The following is a 15397-nucleotide window of genomic DNA, read 5'->3' on the forward strand; positions in this document are numbered from 1 at the left end:
GGATCCAAACCGATGGCTTGGCGCATAGGTAAACGGCGACCAGAAACTCGAGGCCATCGTCCGATTATAAGGTGATGGGAAATAGTAGAGATGCAGAAAATTATGGGGATCGGAGTGTCGTGATAGGTTTGGGCCCACGGGCTGGACCTCGCTCGCATGGATGTCGCTCGCCGTTTTCGATTTCGCACAGAGAGGCAGAAATGTGTCTAAAGGTATTGTGGGGCAGAATATGTGATGGGAGCGAGGTGGATGTTCCTTAGCAGCGGTAACCGGGTATGTCGCTTGATTCCGCGTAGGGCTGAGGATAAGTTCAGTAAGCGCGGATATCCGAGATGTACTGACTGGAGTTGGATCGAGGCAACTATCTGTCATTATCACTATGCTCAGAAGACGGGGTAAATGTACCGAGAGACACTCTCATGTTCTACATCCAAGAGGAACGCAAAGAGACTGGAAGCGACGGAGATCATCGAGGTAGAATTTTGTGGGCTGGGTCATGCTGCTACATGGTTACTCCCAAAGACCGATTTACGTTCCTCCTAACACCGTTGAAGCCCTCATGAAGCAGGAACTGGACACAGTTGGGTGCGCGGAAAATCTATTCCGTGCCCTCGATTCGTCATCCCAGATTCGTCCCTGTTCCTTGATCAGCCATGCCTACGCAAGCCCGAAACCCCAGGCGCAGATGCCTCATGTTCACATACCACATCGCCAACCCGCAACCGCTTTATCGGGACGCGCTCCAGACGCCCTTGAGGAAGCCATCCTTCTGCGCTAGGCGGTTCATGGAATCTATAGGATGTATTAGACGGCTTATGGGATGGATCGAAGCAAAGACGCACCATCGGACTCTCCCATCGCTCGAACGAAGCCGGACAGCGCGTATACTACATCGTAAGTCAGTCATAACGCGAGAGAGATGGACAAGACGTTTGACCTTGGTTCTGGTTTTAGTTAGCCAAGATCGTGAGTCTGCCGCTCTGTTATAGCTTAGTTACGCACCTCCCCGGTATAACGGCCGTTTGCGTCGACTTTGGCGACCTAAGCACTGAGTCAGTACGACATCCCTTGAGGAATTATGGCTTGGGCAACCTACGGAGATCTGGACTGACGCGTGGCTACGACATGGTCAGTATTTGACTGGTGTGGTGGTATTGGCTATCACATACTCTTTGGCCTTGATCTGGAGGTTGGTAGCACTTGTTAGTAGATGTTCGAGGATATGTGAAAAGGGAGAGGGCTATGAAAGAGCGGGAATCGGCAATCCAGTTTATATTGGGCAAAGTCCCTCGCAAGTGCCGCAAAGCCACCGTGTATCTCAAGTAGCACGCAGTCCGGTGCGAGAATCGACCGCACTGATTTGTCCAACAACTAAGACAGCCCTAACGTGTGTATACAGTCTATACGTACAATTCTGCCGGTAGCGCTGCACTTGCGCGGGACGTACACTAGGTACCCAAATCAGCAGGGTTCGCGCCGGAAAGCATCGCGGTGTGATATGGAGGGTCGGTATTTATCAATTGCGGTCGCGAAAGGTGGTGGGGTTGTGTCTTACGGTCAACGAGCTCGCCGCGTTCGTTCTGCGCAAGAATTAGTGGGATTCTCGGGTTTCCGCAGATCTACTGACCTCCATGGTGATGTCTGTGAGAGTAGGACAGCGGGTGATGTTCTGGAATTCGCTTTCGTGAGGTTGTCGTCGATAGTTTTGCGCCTGTTGTGCGAATTTAAGAGCCTCGCTTATTTAGCGTGCCAAGACGCAGGAGACATCCCTGCAGGGTGATGGGAGCTCTCCGTTCCCCGCACATGTCCCGCAACTCCATCCACCGACAGGGCTTTTCGCAATCCACCGAGGATGAAGATGCGCCAGACTCGACTAGAGACATACTTCACAGTATTGCGCCCTCGGCGCCGGCCTCGCCCGGGGCTCACCTTCCTCCATCTCCCTCCAAATGTTCGAAGACAGGTATACGAATACCTTGGCCTTACGGGCCAGACGATCGATCTGAACTTTTCCAATCTTGTCGCCTATCCTCGCAATGCATATCCAGATACGGCATTTGCTGTGCGCTTTCGATGCCGCCATGAGGCCGAAGCCGGCACGCTCCGAAGACTGAACGCGGGCGACGCCCTCTTCGGCGAAGACGAGATATGGGTGCTGGATCGGGAAGACGACACGCCCGACATGCAGGACCGCTGTCGCAAGTGTTCTGCCGGCTACTCTTTGTTGTTTGTGTGCAAGGAGATATCCAGAGAAGTGCAAGAGCTCGTATACGGATCGAATACGTTTACCGTCCGCCAAGGTTGCCCCAACAGGCTCAAGAGGCTGAAACAGATGAACGGGAAAGCACTAGCGGCCTTGAAATGCCTAACGCTGAAACTGGACACCGATTACGAGTACTCCTGGTGCGATGACGCCAACACCATTGACAAGAGGCTGCCCCAGCCTCTGGACATCAATAGCAAAGCTGGGCGCGCCGTGCTGCAGGACTTCCGACAAGCGATTGAACGCTTGGTGCAATTCGTCCCACCGAACCAACTTAGCCTATTCTTGATATTTCGGTTCGCAGATCAAGACGGTCTCAATGCTGTGCTAGCGCCATTGTCGCAGCTCCCGGTCTTGAGAGATTGCGGCATCTGGACCTTCGGGGGATTCAAGGACCTGAAGATGGTAAGTATCGCCGCCAATTTCTGTAGCTTGTTCTTTGGTCAGGGTCTGATATATCTGAATGCAGCCTGCGGAGATACACTCACGGGATGACCCTCCCCATGTTCGACTGACAACTTTGTCTGGCCTTACGGATACACATAGCGAACAAACGGAGCAAATCATTGATCGCACCATTCGGAAACTCACTCAAGTTGACTCTGCTCCTGGATTCCGCTATCTGAACCTCCCCGCTGAAATTCGACTTCTTATACTTGATTACACAGACCTAGTATCGAGCGAAGACGTTCAATGGAGGCCTCAGATGTCATTGCCCCCATGGAATCAGATGAAGCACAGCTACGCTAGAGACTGTTGCAATTGTATCAGAGACTATGGGCTAGACGCGTTGAAAGACATCGGTGGGTGCATATGCGAGCCCCGCCCCTACAGGGCGTGGGAGCGGCATTACTATCCGATTGAAAATCACTCTTCCAGGATAGTGGGCCCACTCTGTTGCGAGACGTGTAGGCCAGTCTACTCCACTAAGATGTGTTTTTGCTCCATCAACGGCTCGGTTCACTCCACGACATGCATTTGCCATTGCACCCGCCACCCGCTCTTCTCCGTCAGCAGGCAGGTTAGACAAGACGCTATCGCTACTTACTACTCCCGGAACCGCTTCTTCGTCACACCTTTCAGCAGCCGTACGAGGCACGACATCGGGATCTATGGCGGGGGGCCTCCCGAGGGCGTCTCAAACATGTCTAGCGTAGAGCTTTCCTTGTATCTGTCTTCGCTCGCACGTAACGCCCTGCAGTACATTCAATGGCTTGAGTGGATTCTGCCTACCCCGGAACCCGACTACTTACACCCAAGAACGCGTACCTGGTTCGACTACCTCGATACTCTGGACATGATGAAGCACGCCATGGTAAGTCCGCCGAGTACAATCCTGCGTGTCTTAGCCCACAGTATCTGCTGTTGCTTAAATCGCTACTTAGGTAGTGTTCTACGCTGCACAGAAAGGCTTAACTAAGATACGAAGTTTCCAAGATCGCACTTTAAAGAGGTATGCTGATTGCATACCTTCCATGTCTTGCAGAACATCCCCAACTTGACATTCGTGCTCAATATGTCATCGGGTGGCTATCGGAACTGGTACGACGGCTATGGATTTTGGAGACCGGTCCCTCTAACGGCATGGGCTTGGTACGAAAGAGTAGCCCTTGCGCTCCGTCGCTTGGGCCCGTTAAAGGATTGCTTCATCCATTTGAGCTACTCTGCCCCGGATGTAAGCGAACGACGTCGTCGTGAGAGGACGCTTGAGAAGGCCATAATGGGCCCACAGTACGATAGCACAAAGAAAGGGAAGCCACGGGAGACGATGACCGCGCTCGCCGGAAAATTCTGCAGCGAACGTCACAATGCCCTATACCCCTACGGCCGGTAGTAGCGCGGTGCCATCCTTTCGACTATGTCTAGGTATCAAATCGGCGAAAGGCAGCCGACACCCACAGCCAGGATGCTCCTGGACAGAAGCCCGTACCGTGCTTGCCATCTTGATTGGGTCGCTCCATCAGAGATCTATTACTATCTGTTACTGATCGAAGAGAGCGAGAAAGACTGGCACGGTGCTCTTCTGCCACGCGTATGCGAGGCAATCTCGTGGCAGACTTGAAGGAAAGGTATACGATCAAAGAGTCAATATCATCACCTACAACGGGCACTTCCCCGTTGGATCCTTTCTAATCCGCACATGTCCCTCCACGCTTTCTACCCTCGCCAACCACGCCCTCACGTTTTCACCCACACTAAACCCCACCGCCTCCGCCGCACACGTATACGCATACAACGCCACATCCGCAATGCTAAACTGCTCGCTCACAAACCACTCCCGTCCCTCTAAATGCCTCTCCATCACATCGATAGCCGCCTGGCCCTTCTCCTTCAACTTCTTCACCTCCGACTCGGCGAGCCGAGAAATGTCACCCCAGTACGTCTGGAACTTCCACACCGCGAGGTACGGCTCATGCGAATATTGCTCGAAGAAGAGCCATTGCAGAACTTGGGCCCGGGCTAGTCGATCGGATGGTAGGAAGGGAGTTTCCTCAGCGAGGTAGAAGAGGATAGCGTTGGACTCAGCAAGAGGCGTGCCGTCGTCCAAGACGAGCACGGGGATGCGCCCGTTGGGGTTCAGCTTGAGGAAGCTTTCGGTGCGCGTTTCGGAGGGTGTCGCGACGATATTAAGACTGGTCGTTTGGTAGGAGATTTTGAGGTGTGCGAGGAGGAGTTGGACTTTGTAGGCGTTGCCCGAAGGGATGGTGGAGTCGTAGAGATGCATTGTTGCGAAGTCGGAAACTCCGGTGTCTTTGGCGCAAACTACCGGGTGCTGGGTGCGGGTGCTTTTGTATCTTTAGGGGCTGCTGGAGTTGAAGTTTAGTAATCACAATCCTATGCACGCCCTATGCATGAGCGCGTCGAGCAAATGGTACACTATTAACGGGGGTCAAGACAACATGACTACACATAAAGGCCTATTTGCACGCTAAGTAGGGTTCTTGTGAGCGGGCTACGATCGCGCTTTGGCCCCGAGCGTAAACGGAAGCAGTAGGGCCCCAAGAGCCAACCTAGGAAGATACACACGTCACGTGATCGTACTAAAGTAGAATCGTCTCTTGCGTATCGCGGGAACTACGCATAACATACACCATAAGTTCATATCACGCACTGTCCCTACATCATTACCCATTACACTATTGAATGCTCGAAGCGGGTTCAGTCTGACCAATCAAATCCGCTTTCGGTAATTCTTCATCGCCAACCTCGGCATTTCCTCTGCTACATTGTTCCCACCGCGCTTCTTGTTAGACCGATACTCATTCCTCCTCTCACAAACCGCTCGCATCTTCTTGCTATCCTAGTGACCCTGCATGTCCTATCTCCTCCACGGCAGCTCCGCATACACGCTCATGGGCTGGGTCGACCGCGTCCCGCGCGCGGGGAACCTCTTCATCGGCGGCCTCTACGCACTCTACCAAACCGACCTCATAAAAGCGGCGGGGATAACACACGTTCTGTCCGTGATAGACTACGACCCGTTGCTGCAGGAGAAGTTCGCGCACCTGAAACATTTCCACATCCGCGCGGATGACCATCCGAACGAAAACCTGCTTCGGCACTTCTCGGCGACAAACGCGTATGTTGATGCTGCATTGAGCAATGGAGGAGGTGTGTTTGTTCACTGCGCGATGGGCAAAAGTAGGAGTGCGGCGCTGGTGGTGGCGTATTTGATGTGGAAGTATCAGCTCGGCCCAGCGACGGCGCTGGAGCAGCTGTGCGAAGGGAGGCCGGTTTGCGAGCCGAATGTTGGGTTTAGGGAGCAGTTGGCGGTTTGGGAGAGGATGCTGAAGCTAGATGAGCAGGAGGAGAAGAGGAGGGTGTATGAGGGGTGGGAGAGGAATAGGTTTATGGGGGAGTGGTGGGAGTGGGAGGCCAGAGGGAAAGAGGAGGACAGGGCGGTAGCGAAGCTGTGAGATGGCGTTATGGCAAGGCAGAGAAATATAGCGCGAATGGCTGACGCGTCAGGCGCATGCATGAGCTGTGCGAGTAAGGGACAGAAGGAAGATGAGGCGAGGCAGGGCGATCAATCCTTCGGAGGGGTGGCCATGTTTTGGGTGGTGCCTATGGTGGCTCTGACTGTACCGCCGGCAACGGAACGTGGCGCAAATTGCACTGTATAGCAAAAGACAGTGCTCTACAATGCATGCGCGCATCGACGCTCTGCAAGGGAAGGCCACCCTGCACCACAAAATCCATATGCTAGTGCGCGGAAAGTGAGATTCAAATGTAACGCGTTGAATTATGTCTCTCTAAATCTCCACGTATTTAGTAATGCATGTATGCGTGCCAAAGAGGTCTCGACTGGCAGTCTCTCTTGTCCTCGCCAAGGTCCTTATGTGTAAGAAGAGCTCATCACTATATGCCATGTCCTTCTCACCTAATGTACAGCAGCAAAAAGCGCTGCCCTCTGCCCTCTTCACTCAAAAGAAAAGCCAAGGGCAAGAAAAAGAGTAAAAAGAAAAGTGCGATTAGAGAAGCAAAACAGAAACCCTGATAAGCGATTATAGAGGAATTCCACAATCGATCAGGTCAGCTGAAAGTTCCCGAAGAACTTTTTTGTTTTGGTGCCTATTTTAAGCAGGAACATTGTGCGGGTTATCAAGTCAGAGTAGAAATACTCATGACAAGCCCAGAACTCGAACCCCGGGATCAGGACTTTTTTCGATCCCATCAGTACGAGCCGCTCCGCCAGCCTTGCTTATAATGAAAGTTTTGCAGATTTAATTTAATTATATACACCAAAAATAATTCGCGTCCCATAGTAATAGAAAATATTTTTGTGTGGTTTGTGGGTGAGGCTGGCGAGGGGAGAGAGTGCGCGCGTGAGGCTGTGCGTGACGTATTTGCGCGCGGGGCAGGCGTTGAGGAGGAAGGAGCGCGAGTTTCGAATGTTTGGCGCATGCATAGCGGGGCTGGACGTTCGGTAGGAGATGAGATGAAAGCTAAGGGTAGACGGTATGACCTCCCACCCTAGCGTGTCCCTTATCGTCCGCATTGCTCAATTGTGTCTTTATTTTGCATCGGCAGGCGATCCCAGGACTCGCGTTCCTCTCGGAGGCTTTTGTTATTCTCGTGCTTAGACATCCTAGGGCGGGAAGCCGTCGGTGGTGTTGCGTTCGACGCGGTCGCTGGTAGGCACTATAGCAATTCCCCGCATCTCCATACACTCCAATTCGTAATGGCTCGCAGCCCGTACTTCAAGAACATAGGCCTTTGCCTCCATCTCTTGTATTAAAGATGCTTCGGGCTTGGAAGCTCAGGGACAGCGTGGATAAGGGTGAGATATAATAGATGGGGCACACGGTATGTTCAACCCGAGAAAAGATCGGTAAAATAATAGGAGCGAACATCAAGCCTCACAAGTAAGAGAAAGACTGCTATACTAACACTGAGAAGGGAAAATAGTGAAATAGGTGATACACCGGCACCGCTTCATTCGACCATATCCGGCTCTCGATTACCGGCTTCACTTACTTCACAAAAACGAACAGCAGAGGCCTATGAGACGACTGAAGTCGCTCAATCCAGGCAGTCAAGAGGCGACAAAAGACTTCAAATGTGCGTGCCGCTTTCGGGTCAAGGTGCGGCGCTTGAGTTGTTACAAAGACCCTTGAACGATGAGCATACGAGACAGAAAGACGTAGACATTGGAAGATAGGCAAGGGAGGGAGAGTAAAGCACTCAACGTACGGAAGAATAGGTACAAAAGAAGCGCGTTTACAGACGTGGATCGATGAAATGTTGTGTTCTAGAGACGGGGAGGAACGGCACAGCAGGATTTGAGGTCTGAGTGTGCGCTTCCCTTACCGCATTGATCTTAGCGCCATATCGTGAACCTACAGGGAAACGACTTTTCGAGGCTATTGCATCTGAGGTTAATCTTCTTTCGCCCCATAGCTAAATCTTCCCAATAAATTGCGATTGTTAAGTGGGCCAGTATTTCCGCTTTCTCCAGGCAGAAAAGCTGAGTCTTCAAGCACGTGAGCGGGTTACAACTTCCACTATTCGTCCCACATTCCGCCCCAAACTTTCACCTTCTGTTCCTAATTACGGTGCTAATGGCTTCCTGCTCTCATTCGCAGGCTGACTTGTAGCTCACAAGACTTCCAAGCTCGAGCGGGGCGGTGATCACGCCCAGCGCACATTAGCCACAACTCCCAACGACGCCATCGCGCATTCGCATCACGACATCGCGCTAAGCCTCCTCACACAGAAATTTTTACTTAAACCGTGGCCACACCTTCCTCTCCTGATTGCGCTCGACCACTCAGCAGCTCGATACCTTTACTCCTGGGGGTGAGCATTCGATTCTCATGTAACCCAAGGCCAGAGACGCAAGTGTGGACGACGATGACGCGAAAGGCTGGGCATTACAGGGCCGTACCAAAGCACCGGTCGCCTTCTGAGGGGTGCGTGAGGGGTACTATATGAGGATGGATCGCGCTGTTCGAGCCAGCCAGCATCTCGACCATTCATTTGGTGCGCATTTGCATTACTCTTTTCCGGGATCTGGAGAGGTCGCAACCTTAAACGGACGTCCATTGTGGCATACAACTTTCAAGGTGCACCTTGAACATCACGATGGCCGAGAAATTCGACCCAGATATCGACAAGACCCCACGGCCTGTCGACAATGATGGATCGACGCACCTACCTCATTACGATAATGCCGTCGTTGAAGAGGAAAAAACATATGCCTACGATGACTCTAGGAAGCTTGGGATTACCGGATCCGTCTTCCTCATCTTGAATAAGATGATCGGCACCGGCAGTACGTCCATCACAACTCACATGGCGGCCATGGCTTACATTCATCTCAGTTTTCTCTACACCCTCTGGAATCTTCGCGGCGACTGGATCGGTCGGCGTGTGCTTGTTTTTATGGGTAATAGGTATGTTACTTGACACCATGTATGGCTTTCTTCTGATCGTATGTGCAGGCGGCATTCTTACTTTCGCTGGCCTGTCCGTCTTCCTGGAATTTGGCCTTGCTATCCCTCGCTCGGGAGGCGAGAAGAACTACCTAGAACGCGTATACCGCCACCCAAAGTATGTCGCTACGTGCATGTTAGCTGCGCAGATGCTGCTTCTGGGATTCTCCTCGGGCAACAGCCTGGCTTTCGGGCGCTACGTACTCTACGCCTCTGGTTCCACCGCGCCTGATGGATGGGCTGCGCGCGGCATCGCGATAGCATGCATTACGTTCGCCGTAGTGCTCCACTCCACATTGCCGAAATGGGGTATCCGGCTCTTCAACGTTCTCGGAGTCTTCAAAGTCGTCATCCTGGTCTTCATTGTATTCTCCGGCTTCGCTGCTCTTGCTGGGCATCTCAAAGTCCCTGAACCTCATAACTTCGACAACGCGTTTAGGCTTGAGGAGGGCGATGGCTATGGCGGCGGAGGCGCTTACGCATACTCGACCGCGCTTCTGCGCATCGTTTACTCATACAAAGGCTGGGAGAACGCGAACTACGTTCTAGGCGAGATCAAAAACCCCAAGAAGACACTCGCAATCGCGGCGCCTCTTGCCGTTGGCGGTGTCACTATCCTCTATGTCCTTGCTAATGTCGCTTATTTTGCTGCGATTCCGAAGTCGGAGCTCGCGAAGAGCGAGGTCATCGTCGCAGGCCTCTTCTTCAAGAATGTATTCGGTGATAACGCGGGTGCGAGGAGCTTGCCCGCTTTCGTAGCGCTGAGTAACTTGGGAAATGTGCTCGCAGTAAGCTTTGCGCATGCAAGGTTGAACCAGGAATTCGCAAAAGAAGGACTGCTACCCTGGAGTCGGTTTTGGGCGAGTAATAAGCCCTTCAATGCTCCTGCTACCGCGGTAAGTGCTTTTAAAGGGTCTCCCCACAGATTGATCTGATTTGTTACTTAGCTCTTCCTTCACTGGCTCATTACTGTCGTCGTCCTCGTTGCGCCGCCTGCCGGTCCAGCCTACAACTTCATCGTTGATCTGTACACCTACCCGGGCGCATGGATCAATGGCTTCGTCGTCGCCGGCCTCATCTACCTGCACTACTCGAAACGTGAGCGTTGGGCCTCGCCGTGGCACACGTATCTTCCCATCTCCGTGCTGTACCTGCTAGCCAACATATTTCTCGCGATCGTACCATTCATTCCTCCAGACGGCGACTGGAACGCGGAAGGATACCCGTACTACGTATTTCCGGTTGTCGGAGTTGGCGTCTTATTGCTGGGTATAGTTTACTGGGTCTGCTGGACGAAAATTTGGCCGAAGATAGGCGGGTACAAAATTGAGACCGAGAGACATGAAGATGAGCAGGGAGCGGAGCATATCCGATATGTGAAGGTATACACAAAGTATGAATAGGTAGTCGCAGCGGGAGATACAGCAAAGGGAGACTGGACGATATGTACAATATTACTGTGTCCCTAGTTCTATTCTATCTTCTAGTTTATCTACTGTCGTCGCAGTACGCAATTGGCGATCGTTACAGATCCGAAGCGTACGCAAGCTCATACGCGAATCCGACCGTCAACTTAGCATGCTGCAGCATATGCTCATAGCTGACCGTGTCCAGTGTATCTCTCGCCGTGTGTATGAACGGACTGTGATCCCCGAACTCGCTTTCGAAAACAAAGCTGGAAGGATACCCGGCTTTCGATGAAGAAGCATGGTCCGAGCACGCGTATCCGCACTCTGTTTCAACGTACGGAATGTCGCAGTACTGTTCTCGTTAGCTTCCGTGGAGTCATGACTACGAATTGGACAAGGAGGCGAGGAAGAGACGCACCTCCGTAACTACTTTTTTGATAAATTCCACAAGCCCGGTGTCAACGTAATCCGTAATAACGCCAACTTGCTCCGGCTTCCCAGCGTTCAGCGTGCCTTCCACATACCCAGTCATATCCTGCTGCAACATCGCCTTCACATCTTTCTGCTCCTCCTTGTACTTCTCAAAAATATCCTGGCTCCCCAACAGCCCCTCCTCTTCTGCACTATACCAGTGGAACTCGACAGTATTCGGCGCTTTCCCAGCAGCAATGTCAGGGTCGGAGAGAAGTACACGCATCGCTTCCAGAATCGTAATGCTGCCCGACCCATCGTCATCGGCGCCTGGCGCGCGATCCTCGACTACATCGTTGCCCTGCTGATTAATCGAATCTTGATGCGCGCCTAGGACAATAATCTTCCTGGAGTTTCCGGGGATTGTCGCAATCACCGAGGTCTGGGCCCAGTCATGCGCAAAAGCGGCTGCTGATGCGCCGGCGGCGCCGCTTTCTGAAATGATGTCTTGGACCGTGGAGAGCAGCCAGGCTGAGGATTGCGCGCCGTATGTGGAGTTGTAGAAGCGGTTTTGGAACTCGGTGAAGGGCTTGAGGTTTGCTTCGAGGTTGGAGGTGCTTAGGTGCGAGAGGAGGGTCTTTACGGCTTCTTGGTGGGTTATTGAGGATGGGAAGGTTACGTTGGCTGCTTGTTCGTTTGTTGAGGCGACGTTGAGGGTTGGGTGGTTCGTGATGTCGATGAAGTTTTTGCCTTGCTATCGGTGTGTTAATGGAGCTAGGTGAGAATAGGAAAGAGATGGTGGCTTACGGCTCGCAACGCCCACTTCTCTTCCTGAGTCACTTGTTGAGTTTGTCCCGGCGCGAGTTCGATGGTATATAGTGTCTGCGCATCGCGTTTCGGGATGTTCAGCGCTGCCGCCGAGGCAGCCAACGCTGTGAAAACTGTCAACTTCATGACGATAGCCAAACTACTAAACTTGCAGTCACAAGGAAAATGAGTCTTGTTTTAATGGGCAAGTCGCCATTTTTATACACCTTCATACTCCAGATCCTGCGCTGCGCACCGAGTCAGTGTAACTCCACTCCTTCCGTAATTCCTTTCGTACCAGTCTATCAGGACCTCGGAATGTCGCAGCCTTGTGACTTGTGGTGCCGAGTATAGGGCGAAACGCTCTAGTCGATGAAGTTGCGCAGATCGCCATGTGCGCGTCCATTAATAGGAAGGTTATAAGATTACGCATATTGGCGCGAGTGGCGAGCTGCCTCTTTGGGTATTCGCTTCTTACCAGGATTACCCCCAATAAAGATACCTTGCCAGGAAGGATCTTATCTTGGCGGTGTACTTACTGAAAGAAGCAATTCGCATCTGGTGTTGATGCGCGCAGATATTATAGCACTGTGTATGCTTCGTCCCGTCCCATCCAAACCGTGATGAGGAAGCGGTCCGACCAGAAGACAGAGAGGAAAGAGCTTTGGACAACAATAAAAAGGCAACAGATCATACCACGACAATTTGAATAGCCTAAAATGAAAACTTTGCCGAGACACGCGAGATTAGAAGGATGGGGAACCGCTACAGTGAAGAAGAAGACCACGTGACTAGCGGAACCTGTATAATTTGAAGCCATCTGGAAATGCGTCACACGGACATGAGTCAAGCAAATCCAACTCGTGGATGGACTATCAGCTCGAAGCCGCAGGTACGGCGAATGTGTGTATTCCAGCTATCCCTCATAGCCATACCTCACACTCTTTGGGAGAAGAATAAAATGACCAGTCTCTTTTCCCGCTCTCAAACGCGGCTCGCTTCTCCATAATGAACCTTCCCGCTGAACGTGCAGGCCTGCCGGTGCTAGTTCCAGCTTGGTCACTTAATAAGCCCCTCTTGGTTACGCTCTACTTGGAGACGCTCTTCCTGGATGTGGTCTTCCTAACCGCCTTTTTGGATATACTCTTCTTAGACGCGTCATGTTCTGGAACAACGTATGCAACGGTGTTCGCGATGATGTCGTTCGACTTGCAAGTCGGCTTCGAGAACGACGGACGCGCGAAAGTGCCTCGACCGCAATCCCAGGAGGGCGATCCGCTGTGCTTGGTACCACAGATGTAGCAAGCGTTGCTCATAGTTGGGAATAGAAGTGCGAAAGACTGGGGGGCTTGTTGATGTGTGAGTGGGTCGTGGTTGATGTTGGCACTAAGATGATGGGGGTGATGATGATGGGTTGTGTGCAGCCTGCGACAACGTACTTGTTTAGGAGGCTACGTCTTGGGTGTTTGCGACAGTGGCGGAGAGTTTGGGTCGCACGGCCAGCAATCGAGTGTCTGGGTCGTCAGAACCTATGTAGCAAACGGAATCAGAGTGTACGGCATACGGTGTAATGATGTGGAGTCGTGAAAGCAGACGTGAAGCAGAGGGGACCCAAGCAATGATAGCCATTCTAATAAGGTGCCTAGCCCCGAAGCCCTCATCCCAAAAAACTCATAGCGACTCCTGCGTATGCGGGTATATATGCGATAGTAAAACCGACGCCGTCCCAAATTAGCAATGCCCTTGGTGCATTGCCCTCAATGTCTCCTAATATCCTTCATCGTGGCACTCTCGTCACTCCAACTTGCATTCGGTCCGCCTTCACCACGTCCGGTCTTCCCTGTCTGGTTGCCATCCTCCTCCTCCTCTTCAAGCCGAACCTCGGTCGTGCACCATATCTCCCCACCCTTCACATCCTCGCCAGTTCTGGTTAAGATATGCTCCTCCGAATGAGCATCTGCGCCCTTCAGGCTATTCATCCGGATCCCTGAACCTATCGCAGTTTGACTTCTTTTACCCCTTGTATGCTTCTGAGGCCCCGACCCGCCATACATCTGACCATATGCGCGACCGTAAGTAGAAGGATGATGCGATGACGCGAGGCCGAAGTGTTCAAGGACGCGCTGGAACGGTGCACGTAGGCAAGGTACACATGCAGCGACGAAAGCGACGAGCTCCTCAATGCAGGACCACATGCCGATCTGGATGCTCTCGGCCGTCGGGTCATCTGATTTACCGAAGTTGGCGAGAGCCACAATCTTGACTACCGATGCCACACCTGCAAAAATACCCAGTGCCATGAGGATGCCGATGATGATGCGCTCGCGGAGTGGGCGCTGAACCTTGCGCAGAAACGATATCGGTAGAAGTGCGAAGATCCAGTCGGTGAGAATGTGGAAGACTTGTACTGCGATGGAGCTGGCTCGAACAGCGCCGGTGGACCAGCATTTCCCCTCTACAATTCCCAGCAAGTCCCAAGCTTTCTTCAACGGTACGCATTGAAGGAGTTGTGTCAACATATTGTACATGGCCAGCGCGACCTGCAGGATTATCATGGCCCACAGAAAGCGGCGCCATGTCGCATTCTGCTCGAGGCGTAACAGCATCAGCGCGACGGAACACTTGATTGCGGCCATGGACCACGCCCAGAATGGCTGTCCGATGATGGCATAGAAGAAGGCGTCCTCGATGTCGGCCAATGTCAGGGTTTCTCTGGTACCAGTGAAGACCCAGCTGACGGTGCGAAGGTATAGAGCCGAGTCGATGAGAACGAAAGCCTGCATCGTTCAACAATCAGCCTGGATGTGTCCGGCCCGACAACAGGATACTCACATATGCGAATGCACACACGTAGTCATCCGCTGCCATTCGGAATATTGGATAGCATCTCGTCCATACTCGGGCACTGAAAATGATCGTGGCCATGACGACCAGCGTGATGCAGATGCCGGCGAACACATGGGCATAATGCGTTGCGAGATCCGACGGGACCGCTGGTATCTGGTCGGCGGACGGAGGACCTTGGCCGGCGGAACTCATTTTCTAGAGAAGTCTAGCAATCAAAACGACCGAAAACGACCGTTCGTAAAAGCAGTGGAGGAAGTGAACGATAATCAGAGACACAGGCGGCGGTGGCCCCTCTTTAGATCCTGCATGGACAAGCAAGCAACGCACGCCCCGTCCAAATCTTCGTCACCCGACTCCTGGGTCAAGACACCGTGCATTGCGAGCACGCTCGTGGACCGATTCTGGACCGCATCTTCGCTACCGAGTGTTTTGGCCAATTATCCAAACCAATGATGATAACAAGCAGAGAGTCATCCGAGCGCACATGCCTGTCCTTACCCCGGGACAAGGGTTGACGTGCAGTAGGGCGAACCTTAACTCAAGATGCTACCGACTTTTGCATGAAGCCTCCAGACTAGTTTAACGAAGGAATCTGGTACCTTATCCATCGCGACCGCGCGTTGAGCACACGTAAAAATCGTGCGATGAGGCGTAGAAGGTGTGTGACGAGGTGGACAAATGCTGAAAATTTTCGCTTTGTAGGAAGATCAGTCGGCTCTTCGATG

General features: G+C 52.5%; 7 protein-coding genes across 7 annotated transcripts; 3 read left to right on the top strand and 4 right to left on the bottom strand.

The window, feature by feature from the left end:
- Positions 1-727: 727 nt before the first annotated feature.
- On the bottom strand, positions 728-1633 carry BU26DRAFT_566378 (ribosomal protein S21e; the record flags this gene model as incomplete). Its single annotated transcript, XM_033833512.1, has 9 exons — positions 728-792; positions 843-887; positions 938-944; positions 1003-1041; positions 1097-1118; positions 1170-1183; positions 1411-1448; positions 1556-1580; positions 1628-1633. The coding sequence occupies 9 exons, from the start codon at positions 1631-1633 to the stop codon at positions 728-730; spliced, it is 261 nt and encodes an 86-aa protein (XP_033682398.1).
- Positions 1634-1806: 173 nt separating this feature from the next.
- Positions 1807-3902, top strand: BU26DRAFT_347542 (uncharacterized protein). Its single transcript, XM_033822393.1, has 2 exons — positions 1807-2668; positions 2733-3902. Exons 1-2 carry the CDS (start codon positions 1853-1855, stop codon positions 3681-3683), a joined length of 1767 nt encoding a protein of 588 aa, XP_033682399.1. The 5' UTR covers positions 1807-1852; the 3' UTR covers positions 3684-3902.
- Positions 3903-4215: 313 nt separating this feature from the next.
- On the bottom strand, positions 4216-5015 carry BU26DRAFT_520574 (glutathione S-transferase domain-containing protein). Its single transcript, XM_033829321.1, has one exon. The coding sequence runs from the start codon at positions 4986-4988 to the stop codon at positions 4362-4364; it is 627 nt and encodes a 208-aa protein (XP_033682400.1). The 5' UTR covers positions 4989-5015; the 3' UTR covers positions 4216-4361.
- Positions 5016-5397: 382 nt separating this feature from the next.
- BU26DRAFT_520575 (phosphatases II) lies at positions 5398-6499 on the top strand. The gene has a single exon (XM_033829322.1). It carries the CDS (start codon positions 5578-5580, stop codon positions 6178-6180), a length of 603 nt encoding a protein of 200 aa, XP_033682401.1. The 5' UTR covers positions 5398-5577; the 3' UTR covers positions 6181-6499.
- A 2349-nt stretch (positions 6500-8848) lies between these two features.
- Positions 8849-10601, top strand: BU26DRAFT_429854 (amino acid transporter; the record flags this gene model as incomplete). The annotated part of the gene is made up of 4 exons (XM_033823845.1): positions 8849-9038; positions 9088-9159; positions 9208-10094; positions 10146-10601. The coding sequence occupies 4 exons, from the start codon at positions 8849-8851 to the stop codon at positions 10599-10601; spliced, it is 1605 nt and encodes a 534-aa protein (XP_033682402.1).
- An 89-nt stretch (positions 10602-10690) lies between these two features.
- On the bottom strand, positions 10691-12174 carry BU26DRAFT_541392 (Zn-dependent exopeptidase). The gene is made up of 4 exons (XM_033831595.1): positions 12124-12174; positions 11826-12073; positions 11026-11772; positions 10691-10959 (listed from the first exon to the last, which is right to left on the bottom strand). Exons 2-4 carry the CDS (start codon positions 11970-11972, stop codon positions 10723-10725), a joined length of 1131 nt encoding a protein of 376 aa, XP_033682403.1. The 5' UTR covers positions 11973-12073; positions 12124-12174; the 3' UTR covers positions 10691-10722.
- Positions 12175-13505: 1331 nt separating this feature from the next.
- Positions 13506-15330, bottom strand: BU26DRAFT_552157 (uncharacterized protein). The gene is made up of 2 exons (XM_033832139.1): positions 14658-15330; positions 13506-14602 (listed from the first exon to the last, which is right to left on the bottom strand). The coding sequence occupies exons 1-2, from the start codon at positions 14862-14864 to the stop codon at positions 13583-13585; spliced, it is 1227 nt and encodes a 408-aa protein (XP_033682404.1). The 5' UTR covers positions 14865-15330; the 3' UTR covers positions 13506-13582.
- Positions 15331-15397: the final 67 nt, after the last annotated feature.

The sequence above is a fragment of the Trematosphaeria pertusa genome (assembly GCF_010094035.1).
Source record: "Trematosphaeria pertusa strain CBS 122368 unplaced genomic scaffold BU26scaffold_9, whole genome shotgun sequence".
Taxonomy (NCBI): Eukaryota; Fungi; Ascomycota; class Dothideomycetes; order Pleosporales; family Trematosphaeriaceae; genus Trematosphaeria; species Trematosphaeria pertusa.

Coding starts and splice junctions, on each gene's coding strand:
- BU26DRAFT_347542 (XM_033822393.1), top strand. CDS start 1,853: ATGAAGATGCGCCAGACTCGACTAGAGACATACTTCACAGTATTGCGC. Junction 2,669..2,732: donor GATTCAAGGACCTGAAGATG/GTAAGTATCGCC, acceptor ATCTGAATGCAG/CCTGCGGAGATACACTCACG.
- BU26DRAFT_520574 (XM_033829321.1), bottom strand. CDS start 4,988: ATGCATCTCTACGACTCCACCATCCCTTCGGGCAACGCCTACAAAGTC.
- BU26DRAFT_520575 (XM_033829322.1), top strand. CDS start 5,578: ATGTCCTATCTCCTCCACGGCAGCTCCGCATACACGCTCATGGGCTGG.
- BU26DRAFT_541392 (XM_033831595.1), bottom strand. CDS start 11,972: ATGAAGTTGACAGTTTTCACAGCGTTGGCTGCCTCGGCGGCAGCGCTG. Junction 11,773..11,825: donor AGAAGTGGGCGTTGCGAGCC/GTAAGCCACCAT, acceptor ACACACCGATAG/CAAGGCAAAAACTTCATCGA. Junction 10,960..11,025: donor TCAAAAAAGTAGTTACGGAG/GTGCGTCTCTTC, acceptor TAACGAGAACAG/TACTGCGACATTCCGTACGT.
- BU26DRAFT_552157 (XM_033832139.1), bottom strand. CDS start 14,864: ATGAGTTCCGCCGGCCAAGGTCCTCCGTCCGCCGACCAGATACCAGCG. Junction 14,603..14,657: donor ACGTGTGTGCATTCGCATAT/GTGAGTATCCTG, acceptor TGAACGATGCAG/GCTTTCGTTCTCATCGACTC.